The sequence below is a fragment of the Lonchura striata genome, chromosome W (assembly GCF_050655825.1).
Source record: "Lonchura striata isolate lonStrDom1 chromosome W, ASM5065582v1, whole genome shotgun sequence".
Classification (NCBI taxonomy): Eukaryota; Metazoa; Chordata; class Aves; order Passeriformes; family Estrildidae; genus Lonchura; species Lonchura striata.
Window position 1 is genome coordinate 11,798,113 of NC_140743.1, and position 12,184 is coordinate 11,810,296.

Sequence of the window (12,184 nt, forward strand, 5' to 3'; positions counted from 1 at the left end):
CGCAAGGGAGGGCAAGCCCAGGGGGGAGGAGCGGGGCCAGAGTCACACAAAAAGGCACCAAACCCCAGAAATGCGCTGGCATTTGACTTCCGACTCCAAGTCCAGCACCAGCTCTGGCAGCTCAGAAGAGCTGACGGAAGCCGGCTGGGTCTCTGAGACGGAGGAAACAGAGCCGACGCGATTTAAAACAAAACCGAATAAAGCTTTAAGCCGCACCGAAAACCAATCATAATATGAACCAGCCCAGTTTACCGACTGGGAAAAAATAAAAATAGCCTGTGCTCAATGGTCCCTAGCGGCTGCCATCCAAGCCTTCCCGGTGAGGATCACTGGCCCGGAAGGGAATCAGCTGAGGGTGTATACTCCGGTAAACCCAAAAGATGTACGGTCAATTGTCAAAGCCGTTGCAGAAAAAGGAATCAATTCGGCCATGGTCTCCACTTTGATCTATGGTTTCTTTGGTAATGACGACTTGCTTCCCTTTGATATTGAACGAATAGGTAGCATGATACTTGATGGTGCAGGAATGATTGCGTTTAGACAGGAATGGGAGGATAATTGTACAAAGCTATTAGCCCAAGCATCTGGTGCAAGGCAACCACTACACGGCTCGAGCTTATCCAGGCTGATGGGAAAACATGATGATATGATCACGCCTCTGCAACAAGCCACGCAGATGCAGGCTGAGGAGGTCAGGGCGACCACTCAGGCTGCTAGGGAGGCTATTCGTGCAGCCTCTCGGGTTGTGGCCAGGCCGTCGCCATGGTCCACCGTGAGGCAGGCAGAGAGTGAAAGCTTCACGCAGTTCGTAGATCGCCTGCAGGCAGCAATAGACTCCTCTACCCTGCCGGCAGAGGCAAAGGGCCCTGTAGTAGCTGACTGCTTGCGCCAGCAGTGCAACTCTGTCACCAAGGATATTTTGCGCTCCCTACCGGCCAGAGCCAGCCTGGCTGACATGACAGACATGTAGTAAGGGAAGAGCATCTAACACCCATTGAGGCAGCTGTCCACACCCTGACCAGTGCCATAGCATGTTTCAAGTGTGGTGAGGCAGATCACATTGCAGTGAGCTGCCACCAGCCGGCACAGCAGTCCATAGCAGCCCCCCCACTCCAAGCACGCTCGAGAGGGCTCTGCTGGGGCTGCAGAAAGAAGGGGCACCTCGCCAAAAACTGCAGGTCCTGGCCCCAGGGAAACGGGAGAGGGAGGGGGTGCATGGGCGGCACTCAGCCTCCTCCCGCCGCGAATGCAAGGTGGCCCATCTATGCCAACCCCCAGTGGGGCGGGGCGCCCTTATACCCCATACCCCCACTGGAGGAAGCCAGCTTCGTACCCCTGCCAGCGACACAATCGCAAAATTTCGCAACACAGCCTGCGGTGCCTTCGTACCAACTACTACCGCAAGCAGCGCCTGTGCTGCAGGGCCAGCAGGGAGCGCCCCAGAGTGGGACCCCTGGGTGGCCCTGGCCATGAAAATAGGGAAGGAGCCCTCGAAGGTGTGGGGGACATGCTGCCTTTATGGCAGTCAGGACCCCCACGTCATAGGGCTTCAGTTTTGGGCAGACACAGGAGCAGACTGCTTGATTTTTCCCCAAGCACTGTGGCCCCAACATTGGCAATGCAAAGAAGTCCCCCCAGCGAATGGAGTGGGAGGGCTGTTCCGAGCTTGGAAAAGCACCCAATTAGTAGCTATAACGCTTCATAAAAAAAAGGGACCAGAACAAACAGTAGCAATCCACCACTACATTTTGCAAAACTCTCCACCCCTGATAGGAAGGGACGTCCTTGCTATGTTAGGAGTCAGGATTACAAATTTATAATGAGGGCCACTGCTGTACACCCTCTGCTGCCAATCAAACTGACCTGGAAATCACCAGACCCCATACGGGTCGAGCAGTGGTCCCTGTCAAAGCCTCGAATGGCAGCCTTGCTGGAACTGGTCGACCGCAAGCTGCAAAAGGGTCACATAGAACCCTCCACCAGCCCGTGGAACACCCCCGTATTTGTAATCCCCAAGAGATCTGGAGAAGGTTATCATCTCATCCACGACCTGAGGGAGGTGAACAAGACAATCCAACCCATAGGTCGAGTTCAGACACTGCTGCCCACGAACTCAGCCATCCCCGAAGGGCAGCCATGCGCGATGCTGGACATCAAAGACTGCTTCTTTTCGATACCCCTGCACGCTGAGGACAAAGAACGATTCGCCTTTTCCGTCGTGTTCCCAAACGGCAAGCGACGTAACCTCGGCTTCCAATGGAAGGTGCTACTGCAAGGTCTTGTGGACAACCCGACCATATGCCAGATCACCGTGGACAGGGCACTGATGCCAGTCTGATACTCGTACCCCGCTGCAACCATCATTCAGTACATGGACGACATCCTCGTCACCGCACCATCAGCAAGCCAAGTGGATCACCTAGTGTCCACAGTCACGGAAACTCTCCAGGCCAACTGCTTTGAGATTGCGAACACGAAATTCAAGAGAGGACAATGCGTGACCTTCCTGGGAGTGGAGATCACAAATTCTTACGTGACTCCACCCAGGGTAAAGGTTCGCTGAGACATCAGGACGCTCCATGACATGCAGCGCCTTGTGGGATCTCTGCAGTGGCTCTGCAACCTCATCCTAGTTCCTCCAGAGGTCATGGACCCCTTATATGACCTCCTGAAAGGAAAACACCCCTGGGACTTCAAGGAGCTGACGCCACAAGCAGCAAACTCCCTTGACTTCATCGAACGTAAGATGTCCACTGGCACACTTGCCAGGTGGAACCCAAGTGTACCTCTAGATTTATACGTCCACTTCATGCAGAAGGGAGGAGTGGGAGCACTGGCCCAAGGACCTTCCGAAAAATCCCAGCTGATCCAATGGGTAGTCCTCGGAAGACCAACTTGTGCATTTTCCCCAGGAGTTGAATGCGTTGCTAACCTCATCATGAAAGGCAGGAAACTCGCCCTGAGACACCTGGGAACCGAGCCGGCAAGAATCCACCTCCCCTTCTGCAAGCGACCGACCATGGAGTCAACCGCGATATCGGAGCACCTGGCCCTTGCTCTCACTGGCTTCGGAGGAGAAATGTCCTACGCCACCAGACCACCTTGGACTCAGCTACTGACCATTGTTGACATAGACATGCCACCAAAGGTCATGGATCGACCGCAGCCAGGACCGACGGTCTTTACAGACGCTTCCTCCACGACTTCTACTGCAGCAGCGGTGTGGTAGGCCAGAGAAATACAGCATTGCATCAAAACATGTGACCCCACGCTGTCAATGCAACAGCTGGAAGCAGCAGCAGTGGTCTTGGCATGCGGACTCTTCCAAGATGAACACCTCAACATCGTGACAGACTCTATATTCGCGGCAAAGCTTTGTCTAGCCATGTCGAGACCAGGTGTGTCAACATCTACAGCGGCCTCAATGCTTGAAGAGGTGCTCTCCTCATGACAGGACACCGTGTCTGTCATTCACATCAACAGCCACAACCCAGTCAAGGGCTTCTTCCAGACTGGCAATGACAAAGCAGACGCCGCAGCGAAGGGAGTGTGGACACTGCAGGAAGCTCGTCAACTGCACGAGTCACTCCACATCGGAGCCAAAGCTCTGGCAAAAAGATGCAGGATCTCAACAGCAGACACAAGACACATGGTGGCCACTTGCCCTCACTGCCAGAAGTCACCCCTATGGACCAGTGGGGTCAACCCGAGAGGCCTCAAGGCCTCAGAAATCTGGCAGTCGAACTTCACTTTCTGCGAACTGCTGAAGCCCCAAGCATGGCTTGCAGTGACAGTGGACACTTACAGCGGAGTGATCGTGGCAACACAGCACTTCAAATCCAACTCTAAAGCCACAATCCAGCACTGGCTGACAGTTATGGCGTGGCTTGGTATCCCCAAACAAATTAAAACCGACAATGCTTCTAATTTCATCTCCAAATCAGTGCAGGAATTAGCCTCGGTATGGGGCATCACCTTAGTACAGGGGATCCCATATAACAGCACCGGACAGGCCATTGTTGAGCGAGCAAATCAGACCCTAAAAGCCAAGTTAGAAGTATTGGCAAAGGCAGAGGGCTTTGCCAATTCCATTCCCTCAGGAGACCAAGCACGTATGCTAACAACCGCGTTGCTTGCACTGAAGCAATTTCCTAGGGGAGATGAGACAAACAGTCCCATTCAAAAGCACTGGGCCACCTGGACACTAGAAAAGGGCCTGCAGGTCATGATCAAAAACGAGCTAGGCGAATGGGAACGGGGCTGGAGACTGGTGCTTACGGGACGAGGGTACACGGCAGTTAAAAAAGAGGACAGAATCAGGTGGTGTCCACTCAGGTCAATCAAACCTGACCTTCAGAATGAGACTAATGAAAAACTGTGAGTTTCTGTTTGCAGGACATGCTCATGGACCGTCCCCGTGACGCGTACACCCCTGCTCCAGAGGGAGATGACAGATCACCAAGCCGCCAGACAAAACCCAAGAGTCCCACACCGGTGAGACCCGGACATGCACAGTGTCTTTGTGCTATTTTGCTGTTGGGGCTTCTGGCCGGGGGGTGAGCCGACCCAGGCCATTACCCTCATCAGCCATTCAGGTGGGTCATGCAACATCTCTCAAGTATCAAAGTGTTCAAAGAAGTCACCACAGCGAACACCCCGTCCTTCGTGTTCCACATAGACAACCTGTTTCCAGGACAACCAAAACTACAGCCCATAAACCCACGTATCATATTCATGTACATATCTTACTGGTGCCCAGCGTCCAACCCAGGGAAAAGGTACTGCGACTACCCGGGGTGGGGACATTGCAGATATTGGTACAGATGCCAGACCATGGGGAGATAGGTGGCAACTGCAGGAGCCTGACAAATTTTTACAGTTCACCTGGGCACCCCTTGGCTGCGGAGACCACAATGCACCGCCTAGATATAGGGGATGCACAAGTTATAACATGACCGTTTTACAGCCAGATCACCCTAGTTGGGCCACGGGTAGAATGTGGACAGTGGTCCTCAGAGGACCGAGAAGGTGGGTGAATGTACGAATTATCAGGCTCCAACCACCAGCACCTCGACCAGTAGGACCCAATAAAGTTATCAAGAACGTGCTAAAAGGGAAAAACACAACCCACCCCAAAGCCTTGCCCCCAGAGGTCACCGATACCCCGACCAGCCATGCGGATGCCCTCCAGATAGGCCGCGTAGCCGAGTCAGACCCAAACCCAGTCTTTCACATACTAGAAGCTACCTTTCTAACCCTGAACGAAACCAAACCGAACCTAACTAACTCCTGCTGGCTTTGCTATGATGTTAAAGCCCCTTTCTACAAAGGCATTGCTTTAGACACCCCCTTCAGTTACTCCACAGCCAGTGCCCCCCACCAGTGCAGATGAGACACTCCTCGCAGAGGAATCACCCTGAGTCAAATCACAGGCCAGGGCAAATGTTTTGGCAATGCAACTTTAGCAAAGCAGAAAGGCAACTTCTGCACTAAAGTTGTCAAGCCCAACAGAAAGATCAATAAGTGGGTGGTCCCATCCGCGTCTGGGATGTGGGTTTGTCAACGATCAAGAGTGAGTCCTTGTGTGTCCCTTGCCAAATTTAATAACTCTAACGACTTCTGTGTCCAAGTTCTGATTGTTCCTAGGGTCCTGTACCACTCAGATGAAGAGGTATACCACCTTTTCGAGGAACCCGACAGACTCCACAAAAGAGAAATAATCACAGGTATAACTATCGCAATGCAGCTCGGCCTGGGAGCAGCTAGCACAGCCACGGGTGTCTCAGCCATCGCGACCCAACAACACGGACTCTCTCAGCTGCAAATGACCATCAATGAAGACTTGCAGAGGATCAAGAAATCCATCTCCTATCTAGAGAAATCAGTCTCCTCGCTTTCGGAAGTAGTCTTGCAAAATAGGCGAGGACTGGACCTCTTGTTCATGCAACAAGGACAACTGTGGGCAGCCTTGAAAGAGGAATGCTGCTTTTATGCGGACCACACAGGGGTCGTTAAAGACTCCATGGCAGAACTCCGAGATAGAGTAGCTCAGAGAAAGAAAGACAGGGAAACCCAACAGAGCTGGTTCAAATCCTGGTTCAATCAATCGCCTTGGCTCACCACTTTAATTTCTGCCCTGGTAGGTCCACTGGCAATACTGCTGCTAGCTGTTACCTTAGGACCATGCCTGCTGAACAAGCTAGTCTCATTTGTTCAGGCCTGTCTAGAACGGGTGAACATTCTGTTTGTAGGCCAGCAACAAATGCTGTAAACCAAAAACTGCAAACACAGTCAGTTGCAAAAGCCTTCGAAACTCACCTTGCGAGAATTACTCAGGTTTACCAAACCCCTTTTTCCTTACCAAGTTACAAGTTTGTACCTCACTTCAGTGCCTATATCTACGACTACCTCATTTTATTTATGAAAAGGAGGGGGGAGATGTAGTAGAAAGGGACAGGCGAACGGAAGATTTCGGGATGTGACGGAAAGCAAGACCCTTCCCCCCTCACCCTGCAACACGTTATCTATTACCCCCAGAACAAGTAACCACACCTAACCCAGTAGTTTTCCATTCCTCACTAACACTAGAAACCCTACCAACTCCCCCCCTGACGTAGCAAAGTCCCTCGAGACTATTTAAACCCATGAGATAAGATAATAAAGGCCATTTGCCCGTCCACCACATTGGTGTTAGCATGTGTTGTTGGCCCGAGTGGCCTGTGCAAGACCAGGCTGCCGTGCTGTTCCTTGCAACCAGGTTGCCTTGCCTTCCCCTGAAGGCAACAAACACCTCCACCTGAAGATAAAAAGATTCCCATAAACATTAGTCTGTACATTTTGCTGCTCATTTACAGATGTCTTCAACATTTTCAGCCACAGGGGTCTGGTGTTTTCCACTGTCCACTCTGAGTTGGGAGCCCTCTTAATTCAGGTTCAATGTATCCAGGATTTAATTCCTTTCACCTTTCACTGCTGTTCTTGTAGTCAACAGAACTAGATAAAGTCCTTTCCACTGCTCCTGAAGTGGTTCAGATTTTCAGGTCTTCATGTATATGTGATCCCCAGCCTGAAATGAATGAACTGGCATGTCTAGGGTAAGAGGTTCTGAGACAACAATAAATCTTTTTAGTTCATTCAAGGATTTCTCCAATGAAACAAAATATTGTGCTATTTCTTCTTCAGATCCAGAGAAAGTTGCAACAGAATATGGTCTTCCAAACATCAACTCATACAGGCTCACCATCAGTTTAGTTCGGGGTTGCAATCTAATTCATAATAAAGCTAATGGTAACACCTGTGGCCATTTCAAGAATGTTTCCTGACAAATTTTGCTAATTTGTCTCTTTTAAGTTTGATTTTTTTTCTCAAACCTTCCATTAGATTGTGGTCTCCACAGAGTATGTAAATCCTGACTTATACCCAATTGTTTACTAAGCTGATGTAGCACTTCAGATATAAAATGAGGTCCCCTATCCCATAACATCCCTATAGGCACTCTGGACCTGAGTATGATCTCTTTGAGGAGTATGTTGGAAACTTCTCTAGCCCTGTTGGTGAGGCAGGGGAAAGCTGGCCACTTGGAAAAGGTATCCATCAATACTAGGAAATACCTGTATCCTTGTTGGCATGGTAGCTCAGAAAAATCAATTTGCCAGTACTCCCTGGGAGTGTTTCCTCTTTTAGTAATCCCCATATGTGGTCTTTTTGAATTCAAAGGATTATTTTTAAGACATATCAGGCATTTTTCTGTAATAGACCTGACAATTTTTGTCATCCAAACACTGAGTATCTGAGTCCGTAGACTTGTCATCATAGTATCGATTCCCCAGTGGGTTTGCTGGTGTTTCTCTTTTACAATTTGCAACACGTCGCTGCCTGAATGCCGGAAAAGAATGGAGACTCGGACAACTATTCATTATGAATAGGAATCATAGCTCAGTTTATTTGTTTTCAGCTTCAACTTTTATACAGTTTCTACTCTCAGCCCCAAGCGATAAGCATTGTTCTTATTGGTTTCCTGCCTTGCGGTTACATCATAAGCATGCAGTAATTGGTTACATACCTTAAAACTAAATATATCATATAGTTTCCTGATAACCTCATCGCCAGATGTCCACAGCCTTTGTTCTTAACCAGGAAGCATATTCTTTATGACTCTGTTTACCAGGAAGCATATCCTTTAAGACTCTGTCTACTATCTAGCTCTCACGCCAAGGACAGACTAATCTTAACTTTTTGTTTCAGGGAAATCATCTATAGGTGGGCTGAACACTAATAGCCCCCACCAATCCCCCAACATCTCCCCCTCTTTTTTCAAAGACAGCATCTGTCATTTTATGTATGTGTCCTGACAAACATTGTAGGATACATGGTCCCATAACCAATACAACTCTGATTATTAAAACAACTACCAAGCAGGTTTTTATAATTTCTTTTACGCATGCAGAAATGCCCCAAGACATAAGCCAATCATCAAAAGGATTGTGTCCGACGGTAATCTTTTTTGTATGATCTTGTAACCATTGCAATTGTTTATGAACAGAATCGCTGTGATCTGACAAATTAAAACAACACATTCCATTGAAATGCTCACAGCCCTTTCCTTGGGCTAACAAAAGGAAAACAATGGCGGCTCTGTTTTGAAGGTCGGCCTGTCTAAGACTGTTCATATCTTGGGCCATTTGACTGATTATCATGGTAGTCACGTTAGCTTGTTTGGCAGTCCAACACACTAATTGTTTTATTTCTTTTAGAGATTCTGCAGTTCCAATGGCAGGTATCAGGGATCCAAAGAATTGGGCAGTGAAACTCCAAAATTCTACCTCGTCCTGACAGTCAGGGTTTAGGTTACCATTGCTTCTCTTTTTGCGATGGGAATGATTCAGAGATTGAAGGAAAGTTATGTTTGGAATAAGTAAGGTAAGCTGTGAGAACCCCAGCCTTGCTTTGGGGCCTCATGTGGTGGTGAAATTCCTCCTCCAACCCGTGCTTCCAAAGAAAAACTCCGCAGGCTTAGCTGTTTGGTCTCAAGGCAGTTTATTGCTAGTTATCTAACAGATTATGTTCTTGGACTGCGGCTATTTGATCAGCGGCCTGGGTAGAGGCACACACACACACTGACATCCTCTCTATCTGCTGTCTTCTTCGTCTCTCTCCCTGCCCAGGGCTGCTGCTATCTTTTATAAGATATATTACGTATAACATGTTTACAATTATTCCCCAATACCTACTACCTACATTGCCAAGTGTTTTTCTACTCTAAACCAATCTGTGAGTGCCAACATCACCAAGAACATGGAGGTAAGGAAGAAGAAGGAGGAAGAACAGGATCAGCCCACTTTCCTCCATCTTAGAACTTCTGACCCCCATGTACAAAGTGAAAACCCCCCTGTACATGTGTTAAAACCCCCCTGTACAATACTAAAAAAATTTCCCCTCTACTTTGTAACTACTTTTACTATACTATCTAACCTTTTGTGATTGCTTGTTCCACCTCCAAAGTTGGTAATTCATTCCATGGCTCAAACTCAAAATCACAGCTGTTTTTCAGTTGTCTGCCAGGGTCTAGAATGCTTCTGACCAAGGCCTGGAACCTCTAAAAATGTCTGAGAGACATTTTGAGTTCCCACAGTAAGGAAGCCTAAATAGCAAGATCCACCATAAGCACTGTGATGGATCCCTTGCCAAGCACAATCACCACAAATTAAGTAAATACTATGAGGTAAAGCCAATGGTTTCTTTATCTTAATAGGGGTCTGGCCTGACTGCCACCCATATGGCTGCTCTGCTCATCACACTGAAAGGTTGCATACCAAAAGGGATTTCTTTTAGGGGTAAGCCACATTTGTATCTCATTAGATATATTCCAATGCCCAAAATTTATGCATCCTGTTTTTTTGGCTTGTCTACTGCCAAGGAGGTTAAGCTCCTGAGGGTTCCACTGCAAGGTCTTGTTTATGGAATTTATTAATAGAGCCATACAGTGACTGCCGTTTGTTTCTTTGGTACAATTCTGCGTGGTGAAATCATTAAACTGGTTCTCCTCAAACCCAGGGACTCCTATAAGGCATGTACAAAAAGGGTCAGTGGCAGCAGAGAGATGAAGACAAAAGGCTTGGTTGCCTGTTTTGTTTGCCGAATTAATCCAAAAATTCTCATCCTCTCCCTGTGCCCCCAAATACAACAAAAAGGATAAGCTAAAATCAGAGCCTTGTCCATGTTGATTACAAGGATTCAAATAAATCGTTCTTGTTGCTGTACTATTTCTAATTAAATATGCCAAATGCTCTAATCTGGTTAAATCAACTACTCACTGGGCCAATCATTGTTCGTCTATGGATTCAAATAACTGTAACTCTTTATTTTGAGTTAAGTCTGGGTTATGCAACCAATCCCTTAAAATATCTAAATAGCCTAGTCTATAAAAAACACTACAATCAGAGCAACCTAAAAAGCAAATACCTATAAATGTACTTTGAAAATTACCCCCGCAACCCCCACATCGAATTTCACCCAGAACCCACTTGCGACACCCGCACCCAGGATTCAAAGTCTGTTTAATCTTTGTGTCTAAAAGTCTATTGATTATTCTCTGGATCGCGTGAGGCCTGGGGATGTCTGGTAGATCCTGCTGTAGCAAGTATTCCAGTAGTACTTTAATCCATCGAAGATGCGTCAGCCACCTCGTCTCTTGTCTGTTCTGTGGTGACATTGCCTGCACCAGGATGTTTGAGCCAAGGCCGCACCCACTTCGCTGGGACCCACACCGTTCTTGAGTCTGTAATGATACAAGCATATCCCCGACCCCATGTTAACAATCTTTTTGGACCCTCCCATGTGGACCGCTGAGGGTTCCATGCTGATACCAGGACCTCCGCTTCTAATAGAGGCTTTGATGAGCTGAAGTGTAAGTCTTTTGGTCTCACATATTGTCCAGTATCTGCTGCTTGTACATACAGTTTCCACTTTAAAACATATAGTGCCTTATGTAAAACTTCAGTAGGTGTGAGGGATATCTCCCCCTCTTTTTTCAAAAGTGGAATAAAAGGTTTAAGATCTTGGTGTTTTCGTTCAACAATAGCCTGTCCAGTGCTATTGTAAGCCACCCCAGTCACATGCTCTATGCCCCAACAACGGAGGAACTTCTGGCTATAGTTGCTAGTGTAGTTTGACCCACTGTCAGTTTTTATTCTTTTAGGCAACCCTAAAACAGTGAAAGCTTCAATCCAGTGACAGCACGAAGCTTTTGATGAGGAATTGCTCAGAGCAGTGGCCCATACGGCCTTGCTTGAGGTATCCATCGTAACGTGGACATGTTTCAAACGTCCAAATTCTGGAACGATGGTAACATCTGACTGATACAAAGTCTGGGGGCCTAAACCCCTAGGGTTAGCCCTGACACTTTGTAAGGGATTCAATCGTGCACAGTCTGGACAAGCAGCAATGATCTGTCGAGTTTCTGTTCTTGAGATCTCAAATTCCTTTTGTAGACTGAGGGCGGACTGATGGAAAAACGAATGAGAATGAACAGCCTGATCTCAGGTGTTCAGCGTAAGGCCAGAGGCAGAAACAGCAGAATCAATAATGCTATTCCCGGTAGCTAGGAATCCCTGGGAATCAGAATGACTTCGTATATGAGTCGAAAAATAAGGAAACTGTCGGAGGTTTATACAGTTCAACCACCTCGTGAGCAAACAATTTATAATCATATTTGTTGTTTTTCCCAGAAAGGCATCTTCAATCCTCTGCAAGATGGATGCAACATACATTGAATCAGTGACAATGTTCAGAGGTATTGAAGAGAAGCGCTCAAAAACTACTACTACTGCTTTCAGTTCTAACACCTAGACAGAGCCCTTTTCTTCTGTAAAAATCTGTGTATCCCAATCAGTTCCCATCCAGACAGCATACCCATATTTATGTGTCTTCTCGCTGGCATCCGTAAAGACAGTAGGAGCATTCTCCAAGGGGTGTGCTTGTCTTAATGGAGCCTCCTTAAAGTACAGATTAGTAGCAAATATAGGACATCGAGGGTAATGATTATCAATAGCCAAACCTAAGACGGCAGTAGCAAATACATATGAAGCAGATTGCCATTCTTCTATTATGGAGCATAACTTAAAAGGCATAATCACAGAACCAGGTTCTACAGCAAAAACTAGATGGATTGTCTTGCGTGCTTTAA

At 47.5% G+C, this 12,184-nt stretch overlaps 1 protein-coding gene across 1 annotated transcript; it reads right to left on the bottom strand.

The window, feature by feature from the left end:
* Nucleotides 1-8,099: 8,099 nt before the first annotated feature.
* On the bottom strand, nucleotides 8,100-10,325 carry LOC146763058 (uncharacterized). Its single transcript, XM_085571136.1, has 4 exons — nucleotides 10,314-10,325; nucleotides 9,630-9,764; nucleotides 8,439-8,924; nucleotides 8,100-8,156 (listed from the first exon to the last, which is right to left on the bottom strand). The coding sequence occupies exons 1-4, from the start codon at nucleotides 10,323-10,325 to the stop codon at nucleotides 8,100-8,102; spliced, it is 690 nt and encodes a 229-aa protein (XP_085427262.1).
* Between the last annotated feature and the right edge of the window lie 1,859 nt (nucleotides 10,326-12,184).